The 18,618-nt window shown below is 41.2% G+C and overlaps 1 protein-coding gene across 4 annotated transcripts in view; it reads left to right on the forward strand.

Moving 5' to 3' along the window:
* LOC104018647 (ephrin type-B receptor 5) overlaps positions 1-2,617 on the forward strand; it is a 79,432-nt gene extending 76,815 nt beyond the window's left edge. For 2 of the 4 annotated variants that reach the window (XM_087756983.1, XM_009471805.2), the window contains exon 17: positions 317-2,615. In XM_087756983.1, the coding sequence (XP_087613109.1) occupies positions 317-425 (109 nt within the window). In that variant the 3' untranslated portion in view covers positions 426-2,615. Of the gene's footprint in view, positions 1-316 lie in introns of all 4 variants that reach the window. The other 2 variants (XM_087756984.1, XM_087756985.1) reach the window with 2 other exon arrangements.
* The last annotated feature ends 16,001 nt before the right edge of the window (positions 2,618-18,618 follow it).

Consider the following 18,618-nt stretch of genomic DNA (forward strand, 5'->3'; position numbering starts at 1 on the left):
GCCTCCTCTTCTCCAGGCTGAACAACCCCAACTCTGTCAGCCTTTCTTCACAGGAGAGGTTTTCCAGCCCTCTGATCATTTTCATGGCCTGCTTCCACTGCTTTTGGTACCACAGCCTAGCAAGTTCTGCTGACACCCGCTCCACCCACACACGATTTGCCCAGCAAAGCAGAAGTCTTGTCAGCTGTTCCTCAGACAAAGATACACATACACATATATCCATACACATTGATTTGGATCTACAGGGAAATGGACTGGGACTGTTCAGAACAATAAGCCTGTTTTAACACCTTCCACATCCTCTATTCTCTTGCAGAGATATCCAGCGTATTGGCATCACCCTCGTTGGTCACCAGAAAAAGATTCTAAACAGCATCCAGCTCATGCGAGTCCATTTGAATCAGCTTGAACCAGTTGAAGTGTGATGTTTACACCATCCACTAGTCTCAAACTCTGGAAAGGTTCTGGGGGAATTCACAGAGATTTTCACTGTAAGAGAAAGAGATGTCAGTATGCTACTTGAAGACTTAATGCACCCAGAGAGTGCACACTACATGTCCTGTTCCATGAACAAAAACAAAGACTTGCCATGATTTGAAAGCAGAGCTAAATAACTGGTGGCATTTAAATGTGGCTGACATCATACATTGGGAGTGGGTTGGGGGAGGGAAAGTTATAATAACATGGGAGGAGATGGAATAATATCTTGGACAGATCACAAGCACCTGTTGCCTCTTCTCTGCCAACAAAAGGTATCAGACAACTTTACAAAGCTATCAGCAGGCTTTATCTGTGCCTGGGAGCCCAGCAAAGCTACAAAGACTTTAATAAAGGCAACAGAAAATTACCATTTTTTTCCAAAAGAATGCCATCATGGTGTGAGAGATTATTACTCAGATGGAGGTGAGCATCAGGCTATCCCTTGGTATGCCAGCTTGGTCCAGAATTCAAATTCCAGTTAGTGCACAATATGTGGTAAGCAATAAGACATGTCGCGTGGTAAAGAGGTTGAGAGTAAAGGGCTCAAAATTCTATGCTGTTTCATGTGCAGTTCTTGGCTCTGCTCCATGATCCAGGAGGGAAACTTACTAATACTTTGTGCTGATGCAAGGAACAGCAAGTCCTTGGTGCTATGCAACTCTATGGGACTGTAACAGAAGGGAAAAATAAGGATTCCTAGAGTCTGTCCTGCTGGATCTGCAAGTGGAGAGGGAAACAAATAGGTTCTGATCCTCACAAGTCTGTTCTTGAGAGGAAGGGCATAATATTCTGATATTGCAAAATCCTGAGCACCCAGAATTTGGGGTTTGTTCTCTTCTGACCCCCTTACAGATATTGGAAAGCGTGACGAAAAAGATTTGAAGCCCTTTGCTGTTGAAAAATACTTGCTCTTTTTCTCACCCTAACCAGCTACATCAATGGGCACAGCTGGTTGAATACTATTTCTGAAGAAAAATGTAGACCTGCAGTAGTGAACTCCAAATAGACAATTGGAACAAGGGAAGTGAACTCTCACAAGTTCTTGTCAAGAGTGATCAGGAAAGGGTACCAGTCCCACAAGTCACTTCGGTCCTTAAAAAAGGAATAAATGTCCTTGGGATCAACTATGTAGTCTGGTAGAGGGGTATCAGAGTGACCAGAATGACAGAGCTTATGCCTCCCTTCAGGCAGACTAGTACCTGCTTAAGGAAAGATCTGCTTTGAGGAGGAGCAGAGCTTCAGGGCTGTATCTGTCCCTATAGAGGAGTATGAAAACCTGAAGCTGAGCTTGTCCACCTCACCAATACATAGGAAGGGAAACTGAAATGTCCCAAAAGTGGGGTCATTCGCCTGGTGTGCAGACACCAATTAACACACAGAGCCAAGGTATTTTATTCCCTTCATATTTGCACAAAGGTGGGTGCTAGGTGGCAGTTCCACAAATCTAGCACACCTTTGTACAAAACTACAGCATATTTATCCTGCTACGTAATTAGTATAAACCTGCCCAAATTTACGCTTATTGGTTAGTGATTAACATTTCAGACACTATTGGTTGACTGTATTTAAATTAGCCTTGCTTGCAAATACTTCCATATCTTTTAGCTCCCTCCCAGATTCCTTTCCCAAAGCACAGGTGGTTTGTAGTTTTGCTCAGTGGAAAATTCCAGTTTCTCCATTTCCACTCTTTGAGACTATGAGACCCTATCATGAGTCTCATATGTCTTACTCTTTCTTTTCATCCACAGTACATAATTTTCCGTGATTTGTCTTACTATCATACTCTTGATACATCCAAATAAAATACAAGCAATTATAACTACAAGTATAACAATGATTAAATTTTGCAGTAAGCTCTACAACCGTCCAGTAAGGGAGAATCCAAGTCCATGTAATATTTTGTTTATCGATCCCACTTCCATTGAGGCCCTCAGGTCACGACTTGACTGTGCCACTTGTTTTATTTTGTCCAATTGATCCTCTAGGTTTTCAGTAATGTTTGGGATGTGAACACAGCAGTCTTTATTATTTAAATATCCACAAACCCCATGTTCATGTCGTAACATTAAGTCTAATGCTAATCTGTTTTGTAAAGCCACTTTAGATGTCTCAAGCTGTTGCCAATTGTGGTTTCAAATGTTCAGTTTAAATCTGTAGTTAGGACTCCCCATTCTAGGGGTTTTGCAGTGGATTTTGGTCATTGAAGACATGCAGTCAGACTGCTGATACTGTGGATTCTCCTGAATGACTGGGTGAGTTGTAAGACTAAATTTGCTTTACAGACAGCAAATACTGAATATATAACTGTAACATTTACAACTTTCATCTCAGTGAAGTTAGGTTAACAATGCTAAGTGGGGGGGGGGGGGGGGGGGTGTCTCTATAACTATGGGCACTTGGTTTCTACATAGGCCCGTCCTGTTTTCCAGGTGCAATTTATTGAAGGTTTCTAGTCAATCAAAGTTGGTATGAAAGTTTATTTATCTTGATCAGGCCTCAGTGCTCTTTTTCTCATGTATAGTGAATCCAGGAATTAATTCCCTCTACCTTGACTTCAGCATAAATTTTCAATAGCACAGGAAAAGGTTTTGTCCACTTCTCTTTCAATGGTTCGTCTTTCCAGGTTCGTACATAGACCATGTCTCCTGGCTGGAATGGATGAATCGGCGCATCCAAGGGAAGAGAAGTCTTTTGATTTAGGCACCTGTGTAGTGAAAACAAAGTCTGCAAAAGAGAAATCAATTATTCTTTAATCGCAGCTTGTCCTCATATGTATTTGGTTTCTCTTCACGCTTAGAAGGTTTATGGGATTTGCTTTCCTATATACTATCTCAAAGGGGCTTACTATTTGAATTTGTAGAAGAGCTAAAGGTAAGGCTTCTGTCCACTTAAGGTGTGCTTCCTGACAAAGTTTAGAAACTTGTCTCTTAAGAGTCTGATTCATTCTACTTTCCCACTAGATTGGGGCCTCCAGGGGGTGTGTAGTTCCCACTTAATGTGCAAAAACCTGGAAATTTCTTGCACTATTTCTGCAATAAAATGAGGCCCATTGTCAGAGGAGATACCCTCTGGGATATCAAATCTAGGTATAATTTCTTTTAACAAAATCCTAATTACTGCTCTAGCTTTGTTGGTACGACAAGAGAAAGCCTCTGGCCAACCAGAGAAGGTGTCTACTATTATCAATAAATATTTATATAGGTTATATCTAGGTAATTCCGAAAAGTCTATCTGTCAGTATTCCCCAGGAGTTATTCCTTGTTTTACAAGTCCTCCCATAATCTTCTTTCCGATTTTGGGGTTATTAGCACAACAGACAGTACATTTTTTCACTACAATATCCGCTATATTCTGCATTTTGGGCCCAAAAATGTTTCTTTTGGCAGTTAATACCAGTGCATCTGCTCCTGTATGCATCTCTTGGTGTATCCTTTTAAGCAAAATTTCCATCATTTTCTCAGAAACCAATAATTGTTTCAGTGGCGTTACCCACCAACCTTGATCATTTTTGGAGCAATACAATTGTTTCGCCAATTGATTTTCTTTTTCAGTGTATTTTGATGGTGATAGTTCTAAATGGTCCTGGAATCAAGGCTTCTTCTAAAGTTGGCTCCTTCAGGGCTGGCTCTTTAGCTAACCGATCGGCTTTTCGATTACCTCTTTCAACTCTGCTATTTCCTTGTTGGTGAGCCTTACAATGTATTATTGCAACCTCTTTTGAAGAACTGCTTGTAAAAGTTTCATAATTTCTGCCCCATATTTTAGTGGCGTCTCTTGTGAGTTTGATAGTCCTCTTGGAATCAGTATATATATTGACTCTTTTCCCATGACTCAGTTCTAGAGCTCGAGTCAGTGCTATCAATTCCTCCTTTTCAGCCAATGTATTACCGAGTAATGCTCTGATTTCTAATGTGTGGGTGTTTGCTACCACTGCGTATCCAGCTCTTCATTTTCCTTCCAACATGTAGCTGCTACCATTGGTGAAGAGCTCCACTTTTGCATGAGGCAAGGGTTCATCCTGTAGATCTGGTCTGCTGGAATACACTTGTTCAATAGTGGTTAGACAACCATGTTGCAGGTCATCAGACTCGGAGACTGGGAGTGGAGTGGCAGGATTCAAGGCAGGGGTCAGAGAAAGTGTGATATCATCTTGTTCTAGTAACACAGATTGATATTTTGCTAACCTATTCAGGGAAATCGAGTGGTGTCCCTTATTTTCAAGGAGAGACGATACACCATAGGGTACAAACGTGGTCATCAGTTGACCCAGTGTCAGTTTTCAAGATTCCTCAATTAAGGTTACAGTCGCTGCTACTGCCCTCAAGCAGGCGGGCCAACCTTTACTGAACTTATCCAATTGTTTGGAAAAGTATCCCACTGGTCTCTTCCAGCTCCCCAATTTCTGTGTCAGCACCCCCAACGCTACTTGTTGCCTTTCATGTACATATAATTGAATGGCTTTCCTCAAATTCAGGAGCCCCAAGGCAGGGTCTTCCATCAATTTTCTCTTAATTTCATCAAAGCTTCTATGGCATTCTGTCGTCCATTCCAAAATCCCCTCAGTTCCTTTTGTGGCAGCATATAATGGCTTGGCAATTAGTCCGAAATTAGGGATCCATAGCTAACACCACCCAGCCATCTCTAAAAATGCCCTTAATTGTTTCTTTGAAGTAGGTACAGCAATTCTACAAATGGCCCATTTTCTTTCAGCACTTAATTCTCTTTGTCCTTTTGTAACTTCAAATCCCATATATTGGACCCTCTCTTTTCCTATCTGGGCCTTCTTTTTAGAAACTCGGTAACCTGCTAAACCCAGAAAATTGAATAAGCCAGTTGTGGCTTCCAAACGCTCCTCACAGATATCAGAACCAATCAATAAGTCATCTACATACTGTAACAGTGTTATGGTATCATACTCACTGTGCCACTGTTCTAGTTTTCTCGCATTACCAGACAGTGTGGGGCTATTAAATCCTTGGGGAAGGACAGTCCAACAGAGTTGCATCTTTTGTCCTGTAGTTGGGTTTTCCCCTTCGAAGGCAAAAATAGTCTGACTGTTCATCCACAGATATAAAAAAGAAAGCATCCTTCAAGTCCAGCACTGTAAAATAAGTATTACTGTCAGGAATTGAGGCAAGGAGGGTATATGGATTTGGAACCACAAGGTGCACATCTATAGTTTTCACATTAACCTCTCATAAATCTTGTACCAATCTATATTCCTGAGAGTGAGGCTTCTTTACAGGCAAAATTGGAGTATTGAATTCCAACTGGCATTCCCTTAATTGTCCATGCTCTAAAAAGGAATTTGTCACTGGTTCTAATCCCTTCCGGGCTTCCAATTTAATAGGGTACTGTTTCTTTCTTACTGGCTGGGGTCCCAGTTTTAGCCCGATCTTTACTGGAGTCACATTCTTGGCTTGTCCCAGTGTTCCTGATGACCACGCTATGGGTATTAGCACACCTAATACCTCATCTGGAATATCGTCTTCTTCCACAGGATTCTTCTCAGTTAGCAAACATATCTGGACTTTCCATGCATTCTCTGGGGCAATATGTAGCTGGACAGAATCTTCAGAAAAAGTTAATTGTCCATTTAATTTACAGAGTAAATCTCACCCAAGTAATGGCAACGAACATTCTGGCATATAGAGGAATTCATGTGTTAATTTAGTATTCCCAATCGAGAGCTCCATAGGCTGTAAAAGCAGCCTCAAAGTTCTTTTCCCTGTAGCATCAACAATGCTTATCTTAGTCTCGCTTAAAGGTCCTTTACAACTAGTTATTAAAGAATGGGTGGCCCCGCTATCAATCAAAAAATCAATTATTTCATTCCCTGGCTTAACTGGAACCAAAAGATCAGCTGGGGAAGCTTTAATAGATTCCTCCAATCCCCTTCAGTCCAATCCAATCTCTGCCATTACCCCATCAACTTCCCCTGCTTCTTTCTGTCAATCATTCAAAAGATGTGGACATTCTCTTTTCCAGTGACCTTCCTGTTTACAGTAGGCACACTGATTCATTCTTAGGAGGTTTCACAATGGCCTCCGCTGCTACCTCCACAACGCTTTCCTCTACGTCTAAATCCTCCTTGTACACTTCCTCTTCCCCGTCCTTCTGTCAGAGCGGCCAGCAAAGCAGCCTGCAATTTTGCTCGTCCTCACTTCTCTTTTTCCTCTACCTCTTCTCTATTATTATATACTTTCTATGCAATCGACATTAACTGTGAAATTGTCATTCTGTCCTCACCCTCCACTTCTTGCAGCTTCTTTCTAATACCCAATGCCGGTTGACCAGTAAGCAACATATTAAACAGTTTCATATTACTAGCTAGCATCATCCCCTCAGGATTATTCCGGTAAGACTCAACTGGCTGTTTCTAATTTCAAAAATCAGAAGTAGTAAATGGTACATATACATGCACCGGCATTCCTTCGGGTCCTACAACCTGCCTAAGAGGAGCTTGGATTATAGGTCTCCATCCCCTAGTTCTTCCAGCTACAGGGCTAGCAGTTTCAATTTCCTCCCCATTCAATTCTAATTGTTTTGGAGGGGCTACCAATAGCTGCGTATCTTCCTCCATGTCTTCTGATCTGGGTTTTTTCATCTTACAGTTAGCCCAGCACAAACCCTCTTTTTCTCTTTTTCCTTCTCAGGTAAAGAATATATTCCACTCTGGTATTTTGAACCCACCAGACCACATTTCTTTCTCACCTCCCAGTTGTTTCTTAAAACAAAGAACAAATCAACATATGGTACCTCATCCCATTTCTCATTTCTCCAACAAAACAACCTTAATTGTAATACAGCGTTGTATTTCAAAGACCCATTTTCGGGCCATATTTCACCATCATCCAATTGATATTGTGGCCACCATTGATTACAATACCATTTTAATTTATTCCTGGTCATGGGGTCCCCTCCAAATTTACTCCAATTATTTAGGGTACATCCTATGGGAGAACAAAGAGGACCCTCGTTGGAAACAGCAGAACCCATTTCGGTACCGAAAAACCTAGATCAACGTTTTATACTCACAAAATTCCAAATACAAAATGAGGGATTTTCTCCCTACATTACAAATACAACATGTAGAAACAAACCAGTGCTGCTGCTGTGTGTCTTTTCCGATGCGTCTTATGCAGAGCACAAAAAAACAACTCCAACTGCTTCCTTAAGAAGCCCTTCCCCCCTTTTTCCCTTTAAAATACCTCTTTCAAATAGCATTGCACCATTGTGTCGCTTACCACCTGACTGCAGGAGAGGAGCCGATGGAGTCCCCAGTCAACAGGTTGGTGCGCACTGGAGTCCAGTTGGACCACTTCTCCCCGTCTCGTACGGCAAGATGATCCGGGCAAGACTGTCAGCACGGTCCCATTTCGGGTGCCAAAAACTGTTGTCCCAAAAGCGGGGTCATTCGCCTGGTGTGCAGACACCAATTAACACACAGAGCCAAGGTATTTTATTCCCTTCATATTTGCACAAAGGTGGGTGCTAGGTGGCAGTTCCACAAATCTAGCACACCTTTGTACAAAACTACAGCATATTTATCCTGCTACGTAATTAGTATAAACCTGCCCAAATTTACGCTTATTGGTTAGTGATTAACATTTCAGACACTATTGGTTGACTGCATTTAAATTAGCCTTGCTTGCAAATACTTCCATATCTTTTAGCTCCCTCCCAGATTCCTTTCCCAAAGCACAGGTGGTTTGTAGTTTTGCTCAGTGGAAAATTCCAGTTTCTGCGGGATATCAGAAATGGCCTTGTTAAGCAAGACCCCCAATTAAGACATTACATAAGAAGATACTTTCTTTGTGTCTAGAGAGGAAATAACCCTAGCTGTTCTGATCTGTGCCCATCTGTTGGCTCACTGTGAACTAGTCATGAACTTATTGTATTTCTCCAGCTGTCAAGGTTAGAATAGCACAAGTTCTGTAGATTCTATGTATGCATATTCATATATGAGTATATTCTAGAAGTTCTGTGGGTCATTTGGGGAAACACAGCAGGCTATGTTTTCCATGCCTTAGGTGGTCAAGATTAGTGGAGAAAGTAGTGATCTAGTTCAAAACCTATGGCCTCTTTTCAGTCTAGTGGAAATTTATATGCAGAAAATACATTCTCTGTCTTCATGCAATGGGAGACAAAATGGGAACCTTGTCTGAATCTCATACCAATGACAACGAGGTTTAATAGGCCCTTGTGGGGAGCTGCAGTAAAATAAACTGCTTGGTGGTAGTTCAGGCAGTAGGACATGTACTTTTGCATATGAAGTCTATGGAAAAGTTGTTTTCACAGTCAGAGGAAACGGATTTACTCGCTATACCAAGGCAGGCAAGTAGTGGTTGGACATCATAGATCTCTTCTTCCCCCTGTTCTAAGGCATGGTTGAAATGTCCCTGTGATATTTCCAAGCGGTGAAGTGTCAAGATGTCCTGGCTGTGGCTAGAACTGCACAGGGGCAGGCTTGGGGTCACAAATGGAGTGCAGAAGGGTGGCTTTTCTGTAAGAAGTCTTCCCATTCTCTTTATTCACAGGGTGTTCCTTATTTTCAGAGTACTTGACTTCTTCCATAATTTGGGATGCAAAGGCTCTCGTGTCACAATGCATCTTGCGGTGTTTGTCATCATGTCGGTCCTCAACTCTGCAAGCACGGAGAAAAGGCAGTCATGGCAAAAGCATTAGAAATATCCTGATCTCACTTTTCTGAATCTTATGTGAAAGCAGAAATCCTACATTCCGTTTACACAGGCGTCATCTAGGATGTCCTGCAGTGTATGAGCACCCTCAACAGGTGGGGATGATAAATGAGAATCAGGAGGGGAAGGAATGGGGCTCACCTAGGCACCTGATATCTGTCCTTCACCAGAAGAGTGAGAAACAACGCAAAAAAGTCTTGCGTATCTATAATATGCAGTGCATAAGAAGACTGACTGAATTAAATGCACAGGTGTCAATGCGCAGACCTTCATGAGGGCATTAGGCATTTGTATGAAAACTCAGAAAAGTCATACCTACAGTTGGAAAGAATGTATTGCAAAGACTAGCAGCTTTTCTGCTTGAACACCAACTTTTCACTACCTACAGGAAGAAACTTCACCTTAAGGCAAGCTGTTTTGTAATTATTCCTGATAAGGTTCCTTGCACCTGCCTTTTTGGTGTCTGTTGCTGGACAGCCTCCCAGACAGACAATTGGGTTTGCACCAGTATGTCAGTTAATGTATCATGCTGCCAAAGAGCACGTCAGGCAAGCAAATTCACACCTATGCTGCTTCGGCAGCCAAGTGGCGTTCTCAGCCAGGAGGTACATGCCTGTGCACCCCCTGCCTCACTAAGCCGTATCATGTTTATGTCAAAAGCAGGCCCTGCTCACCCAGAGTATTCAAAGATTTTTGCACCCGTGCCTGAAATGATGTTGGAGAAAGGCTCAATGACAGTATGACTTACACAGTGATTAATGATATCTCTAGATATCATTAAAAAACAGCATGGAAGAGCAAATCTCATGTCCTACTAAAAAGCTAGTCTAATCCTTCACTTTTCAAACCTATATGGAAAAAATGACACCTCCCTCCGAATTTACATTTTGTTGTGGCATTCAAGATCATCATGCTCTGTGTATAAAGCTGTTCCACTTCTGTGTTACTGAAAGGGCTGCACTGAGATGACGAGAAATGACTGTGTCTTCCTTTTTTTAACTCGGACCTGTTCAAAGAGGAGTTACTCCCCCTGGTGTTCTGCTACCTGAACCACAGAAGAGAAGGCTTAACTGCCCTCCAAAAGCCTTGTAGCTTATGTATCTTCTCTCCCTTTTCTGGGTGATGAGAAAACTCCCTGAAATCGTCTCAGTTGAAACATGTCATGAAGACATATCAAGATTCCTTTCTAGTTTCTGCCATGGTCTTTGTTCCTGAAACGGAGTAATGTGGTCTTTTAAGCAACTGCTGTAAGAGCAGGTCACAAGTATGAGTACAATGTGTTGGCATCTTGGCATCGACGCCTCAACTAGTTAATAGAGTTTAACAGCAATAATGCTGTTTGCTTCTGAAAACTAATCCCTTCAATTCAGGCCACGCTAAGTAAGGTTGGACTTTTTTCTAGTTTACAGTGGCACTAGGAATTATACACGCTGCTGGCTAAAACTAGAATTTTAGTTACATCTATGCAACTTTCTCCCTCATGCATTTTGGTAACTTTTATACAAGCCTACTACTGTCCATGCATTTGGACAGCTGTAACAGAATGATCATTTATAAACAATTCTGTCGCTGAGAACAGAGTCTAGTCCTCTTTGAACCATACTGACTCTGCAAGTGAACAGGAGATTAAAAATAAGAAAATCAAGTGTATTCAGAGAAGTCAGCTAGTTAGATATGAGTGAGAAAGCACTATCTGAAATAAGCTATTTTAAAATATATCTATTAGTGCTGCTCTGTTAAAAAGGACAGTAATTATAATGTACCCTGACGTCTCTACTATGTTACATTGCAAAACTGTTGCTATTTTAACCTGTCATCTATGCAGACTTATAACAAGAACAAACTAACAACAACAACAATAATGATCATGATAAACAAATGTGTTTTTCCCCAATGAAGAGTACTCCAGTGACAACAGCAGTAGTCCAACAGCTGGGTTTCCTGCGATTTGTACTGAGAAGCAATGTATTTTTTTGACAGTTGAAATATTATTACAAACAGAAAGATCAGTCTATCAAACCTACGAATTAAGAAACTAAACGTCAGCTTAGGGACATATTTAGGATCATGTGAACAGCTGCTTAACTGCATGCATGTAGAACTTAGTGAGGATGTAATGTTTATTGTTAGGACTGCTAGACTGTTTTTATTCAAATTTAGGATGTTTTTTAGACCTCTCTAGGAAATAGTACTAAGTTATTAAGCTAACCCTGAAGATCTTAGGTTGAGTAGGTTCACGCAAATATATATCATAAAATCAATGAACCATTCTTGAGACTTCTCTTATCCAGCCACAGTCAGAATGCAGCACAATTGGCAAGCTGAATTGTAAGTTCAGCTTTCAGTACCACAGACCTAGGTGTGATCCATTTTCTTATGCCTGTGAGGTGATGCCTTCCCTTCAGAAAGGAATTTGCTATGCTTTTTGTGTGAGAGCAATAATATCCACCCTCAATCATTGTTTCGCAAGGTCAAACAATGGGAGGTAATTTCCATGCCACCTCGGTATCATCACAAGACACTTAGGTACGACATAGGAATTGTTTAAAGGAGTGCAATTCAGGAGTGGGCATGAATGGAAAAGAATTGGACAATACTCAGGATTAAGCATGAAGAGGCATTTTTCTAACAGTGATGGATTATGGGGCTGTGACTATGCTGAGACATTTACTTAGGACTCCTGTAAGACGCATTCCTCACCATGAAGTGAGTGTGCTCCTCACTTTGTGATGAACTGCAGATAAAAATTCTCTACTTGAGGTATGGGAGTGGGACCTAATATAATGTAACAATGTTTTTAAACCTCTGATTCTATCTTTTTCGTGGTTCTTGTCCAGCTTCAGATTTCAGAACTCTACATCAGATCCCAACAATCCCATCCTGCATTATGTGGTTGTTTCACTGGGTCTGATGACTTAGAACAATGTAGTCCTTTCTGATGGGTTTATACATGTGAATTTACTCTGTTTAGTTGTCTACTTTAACAGAATTTACCTGAGATTCCATCTGCCCCTTAGACCATATTTCTGGACACAGATTCCAGAGTGAGGACAGAGGCATCATGGAAGCTTCCTCTCCAGCATAACAGTAGTAGCAACAACCTGCAGTAAATAAATATATAAATAAGTAAATATTTGCAGGCATTGAGGGATGCAGAAAGAGAGGAAATAGAGTATTTCCATAGTTGCCATGAGACCAATGTAGCAAAGACAAAACCCACACTTCTAATCCCCTTTGAATTCATGAAATATTTACGTGTACTTCTCATCTAGCCCTACTTTTGCTCATAAGAATTTGGTTCTTCCCCCCATAAGAAAATCCACAACTCTTCTCAGCTGAACATGCCTCACTTCTCAATACACCAACTCTGCTCCTTCTAGGACTAGCAAACAGTCTGTCCCTTCCAACACACTCTTCATAATTCACAACAGGGAGTCACATAGCTGAACAGCTTTCTCGCCTGTGCTCTCCAAAGCTTATCCTGCTCATGAGCCACTCCCCAGTGGGCGCCACCCATCACAGCAATGAGCAAGTTGAGCATAAGGAGCAATGACAACAAAGGCTGAATAAGTGATGCCATACATGAAGGGTAGGTCCACTTCATAGTTGGCAGGTCCATCACTGATGATAAGGAAGAGCTCAAAGGTGCTAAAAGTGCCATAGGGTAGTTGTGGAAGTGGCCCAGCTTATCAGGATCTTGGGTCTGGAAGATGATGTAAAAAGCTAGCAAAGAAAAGAGAGGAGGAAAAGGAAGAGGAAAAGGAAAAAAACCCAAGACTGTTACCAAGGCCTTGGCCAGCATAATCTGATTATCTCTGTAAACTAAAGCATCAGATTTTAGCCCAAACAATAGGACAAGACAGCCACATCTCCTATGTATGTCTATGTCTAAGTTTATTTACTTATAACTACTTCAGTTAGCTCTTCTTATGGTCTTCAAGGCTCCTGACTTCAGTGTCCTGTTTTGTAATGACGGGCCAATATTCTGTCCTCACCTCCTGAACTATCCAAGCAGATTGGAAGGAAAGAAATATAATGGCTACATCATGCAGACATTGTATCGCAAGACAAACACAATGCTTGGCTATGCTGTATTCAGTCATACACTTTGGGAAATTCTAGGGAACACATCAATAACAACAGTAAATCCATATTGTTTCTGAAGAAGAATAAGAATGTAGATTCTCTCTTACTATGGCATTGGAATTTTTCAGAAGCTGGATCAAATTCCAGAAGTCTTCTTCTCTTCTTCTGAATTCATATCCTGAATTTAGATTCTCTAAATAAGCCCTCCCTTTGTGGACCCAAGTCTGCACATGAGATCTCCAAATACCATCTGCAGGTTAGACAAAGTATTTCCTATAAGACCAGGGCTTCTCACAAAAAAAGTGAGCATATTGCCATGGAAATTAAGGCAGAAGAGGGAACGCTGATTGTCTAGTCTGATCTCCTTTACCCTCCAGGACATTACATTTCACCTCTTTACCCACTGTTGAGTTTTATTTACACTTGACTGAAGAATCTTCATTAGAAAGGCATCTAATCTTGATTGATTCAGGAATAACGAATCTACCAGATACCTTGGACTGGTTTTCCCCATGGCTACTCAATCTTACTGTTATGATCATTTTTAACTGCAGTTTGCCTGGCACGTTTTGTGCACTACCCAATTAAGATAAAGAGCTATTTGTAGTCTGGTATTTCTGCATTTTCCACCATCATTAGGTCACATATTCACCTCTTTATACTCTAAAAAAATTGAAATATTTAAATGTCTCCCTGTCACACATCTCGTTTGGCCCTCACATCATTGTTATGGTCTTTTCTTCGTCACATTTTTGAGCATCCTTTTTAAGAGCAGAATATCAAGAACAGACAAAATCAGTCTCACTAATACCACGCATGGAGAGAAAATCAGCCTCTCACACTGACTCTATTCACTGTTTGTTCACCCGCAGACCACAGTAAGCCTTTCACAATTGCGTTCTTTGGCTGCTAGGACACCCAGATCCTTCTGACATAATTTTTTTTTAGGAAATCCATTCTATGTAGATAGACTGTGTACTCTTTTTTTCCCAGCTGTCAAGGACTAGCCTGAGATGAGAGTTTTCAAAAAATGGATCTTTATATTGGTATTTTAGAACACTATGCAGCCTTTCATCAGTATTATCAATCTATTCTGCAAAATAATAGATTATGAAATGGTCTATAGGTCAAGTTTGGACCACATAAGGTCCATTTTATCAGAGCTTTGCTATCAAAATCTCAAACCAGTCAGTCACAAAAATTAAGGAAAATATACCAATGTCTGCCACTTCTTCCTTAGACACCGTTTTCCTTTGCTTGTTCAGGACCTCCTTGTTAGAAGAATCGGGCATCTAGCTAGTCCTGAGTTGTAAGCCCTTCTTAAACACAGTGAGGACTGAACCTGTGGCTTCAATTTTCTGACACTCCAAGGGCAGAGGAGTCCCAAATCCTGGGCCATACTGCTAATGCATTTTTTCTATTACAATTAAGGATTTACAAAGATAAAAACATGGAAAGCAATCCAGAATTTTTGTCTCCATCACCTAAAACTGTAATAGCCTTATCACAAGTAGGCCTTACCACCTGCCAAATATTTGTTCATGACCCTTGTTTTGTATTCTATCATTTTTTTCCAAGCCTGCTTTGCTTTCTTAGGTATATTCAGAGAGTACCTATCAGATCAGGTCCCTTAGAAGGTATAGTGAGAGCAAAGCTAGACTTGAGATAAACTCTAAGTTGCATATGTGTGATCTGATGAGTAAGCATAGCAGCAGTGTCCTAGGATCTAAAATAACTCAGTCAACAAACTCTTAAACAACTACATCCTCTTACCTAAATAGATCAGGTGGAGGAATTATGGATCACAGGCTTGGACATTGAGGTGTTAAAGTCTTTTAGTGGATCTAGATGTTCATGCTGTAAAATTATCGTGCAATTTATTCTGTAACTCTAACAATACTGTGCTGTTGGGGTTGCACAGGATTGCAGTGTATGTGTTCCATCATATCAACTCGATGTTTTGTCCACACATCGCTTGGGATCTGTGATCCCGTTCACACAGGAACTTACCATGCGAATCATCTAGTCTTTTAATGTGATGATAGAAATAAAAAAAAAAACCTGCACCCCTTCCAGTCCTCTTTTCAAATTGATCCATCATAGTCAAGATCCCACAATACTGAACTACTTTTAAATTCTTAAGTAATGCTATCCTTAATATCCTAGTCATGAATCTACCCTGCTTTTTCACTTTTTGGCATACCAAGTCGAATCAAGGGTCCGTTCCTGGATCTCCTCTGTCTTGTTTGATCATCTGGCTAGATGGCAGCATAGGCAAAACGAACTATAGATTTGTCCCTAATCCCATGAATGCAAACTGGAGAACTAATTTCATTTTCTCCAGGTTTGTAGTGTATCAGTGAATACCATACTGAATATTTTTTGCTCTGAGGATGAAAAGTACCATCCAAATGATCCAGTGGGAGATCATTAATGTGCTGACAGCAGAATGACTTGATGCTCTAAATCAACATGTTGAAGTGTTTGTAGGAGAGGTGGCTATAAGACTGTTTCCTGCTCCATCAAATTGTTGTTCTATTTATGCCCTGAATCATAAACATCAATAGACTTATTATAGCACTATCACAGTCAGCATTTTTATTTATGCAAATCCAGAACTTTTAAAACATTATTTTTAGAATGTTTTCCCCAATAAAGGAGAAATGGCATGCTTTTCCGAAAGTGTCACCTCTTATTGTTACCTATGGGCCAGAAGCTAAACCATTCCACCAATCCAGACATGGAAACCAGATCCAGTAGTCTGATACTCTGTTCCAACTTAGTGACTCTCTCTGCCATGCTGACCATTGAAAACGATTGCCTTTAGCTTGTGCCATTTGAAGAAACTTACTTCTCCCTTACTGATAATGTTCTCTTTCTAATTCTGCCACTGTTGTTTCCAATTCAAAAACTAGCTCTGTTCCCTCAATTTCAAGCACCATATCATAGAATCACAGAATCATAGAATGGTTTGGGTTGGAAAGGACCTTCGAAGATCATCTAGTCCAACACCCCTGACATAAGCAGGGGCATCTTTCACTAGATCAGCTTGCTCAAAGCCCCATCCAACCTGACTTTGAATGCTTCCAGGGATGAGGCAACCACAACTTCTCTGGGCAAGTTGTTCCAGTGTCTCCCCAACCTCACTGTAAACAATTTCTTCGTATAGCCAATCTAAACCTACCCTCTTTCAGTTTAAAACCATTGTCCCTAGTCCTGTCACTACAGGCCTTGGTAAAAAGTCTCTCTCCATCTTTCTTGTAAGCCCCCTTTATATATTGAAAGACCACAAGAAGGTCTCCCTGGAGGCTTCTCTCCTCCAGGCTGAACAACCCCAGATCTCTCAGCCTTTCTTATAAGAGGTGTTCCAGCCCACTGGTCATTTTTGTGACCCTCCTCTGGACCTGCTCTAATAGGTTCATGTCTTTCTGGGGACCGCAGAACTAGAAGCAGTAGTCCAGGTGGGGTTTCACGAGAGCAGAGGGCCACAGTCACCTCCCTCGACCTGCTGGCCACACTTCTCTTGATGCAGCCCAGGATATCTGGGCTGCAAGCACACATGGCCAGCTGACATACAATTTCTCATCCACCAGTATCCTCAAGTCCTTCTCCACAGGGCTGTTCTCAATCTGTTCATGCCCCAGTCTGCACTGATCCCGGTGACTGCCCCAACCCAGGTGTAGGACCTTGCACTTGGCCTTGTTGAATTTTACAATGTTCACATGGACCCACTCCTCAAGCCTGTCCAGGTCCCTCTGGATGGCATCTCTCCCCTCAAGCACATCAGCTGTACCACTCAGCTTGGTGTCATTTGCAAACTTGCTGAGGGTGCACTCAATCACTTCCTTTCCTGGGCCAATGTACCTGTAGAAGCCCTTCTTATTATTCTTTTCATCCCTTGCCAAATTCAGCTCCAGCTATGCCTTAGTTTTGCTGGTCCCATCCCTACACATTTGGGTAGTGTCTCTATATTCTTCCCAGGATACACGTTCCTGGTTCCACCGCCTGTGTGTTTCCTTATACTTTAGTTTGACCAGGAGGTCCTTACTGAGCCATGCTGGTCTCCTGCCCTTCTTGCCTGATTTCTTACACATGGGAATCCAGAGTTTTGCACTCCAAGAAAAATGCCCTTGAAGAGCTGCCAGCTCTGTTCAGCTCCTTTAACCCTGAGGGCAGTTTCCCAGGGGGTTCCATCCATTAATTCCTTAAAAAACTAAAAGTTTGCTCTCCTAAAATTCAGAGTCCTGACTCTGCTCTTCACTTGGCCTATATCCCTCAAGACTGTAAATTCCAATAGGAATTTCTGCTAGTCTCCTGTGCCTTGTTTATGTGACGTTCTGTGGAGTGAACACATTCATCCATTCTTGCCATTGTTAGTGGAACAGATGTGACTTCTTTCACATTACCCAATGAGCAATATAAACAATTCCTATCATCCAGTTTTTCCCCTTAGAATGACTTCCTAATTAAAGGAAAAATATTCCTTAAATGGTTTTCAGGTAGCAATCTAGAACAAAACAAAACAAAACCAAAACAAAAAAGAGACAAAATCTCTCTGAAATCTGGAAGAGTGGGACCTTATATGATGATGTGGAGAGGTCCTCCCAAGATGGTTTGCCCAAAGTATTTGGTTGCTCCGACTCTAAAGATACCTGGAATCTAAGAGGTATACACTGTTTACATTTGTGTTCAGTCAACTTGCAAACTGAGGAAATACTATAAACGTAAACTGTTTTCACTGACCTCCAAGATCAATATTATTATAGCACCTGTCACTGTGACCAGTTCCTCCACCAGCCAGAGGCTCTCCTCAGGAGTCACATAAAATTCCTGAAAGAGATCTCACTACGTTAGAAACTGACCAGGATATGGCTGTAAGGCTCCATTTAAGCAGGCCCAGTGGTGACCAACACAAACAAATAGCTTCTGTCATAGTTCTCAGTGTTATGAAGCTGCAGCCTAGAGAACTGAGCATGACTTAAGTATAAAGAAAACTGATTTAGGTCTCAACTGCTAACAAAAGATGGCTACCTGATCATCTCACAGTCAGGTTCACAGTTGTAGACAACCTAGTAGAGAATGATTTTCAGAGGTTCTGGGCATTTGAAGTACCAAAGAGTTTACCTGGAATTGTGGATGCCTATTTTGCAGAATATGACCACAGATACTTCATATTGTCCATTGAACTGGGGCACTAAAAATCACAAGCAGTTTTCAAAGTGCTAGCTTCTTCTCTTCTATGACTGTTTCCTCATCCATAAAATGGAAATAAATTGTCAGTTTCTGAAAGGTATTGATAAGCAGAGAGCTCCATTAACACCTTTACATACCTTTCATACACAAGAGCAAG

The sequence above is a fragment of the Nipponia nippon genome, unplaced genomic scaffold (assembly GCF_047370975.1).
Source record: "Nipponia nippon isolate SJK-2023a ecotype South Korea unplaced genomic scaffold, ASM4737097v1 scaffold_2, whole genome shotgun sequence".
NCBI lineage: Eukaryota > Metazoa > Chordata > Aves > Pelecaniformes > Threskiornithidae > Nipponia > Nipponia nippon.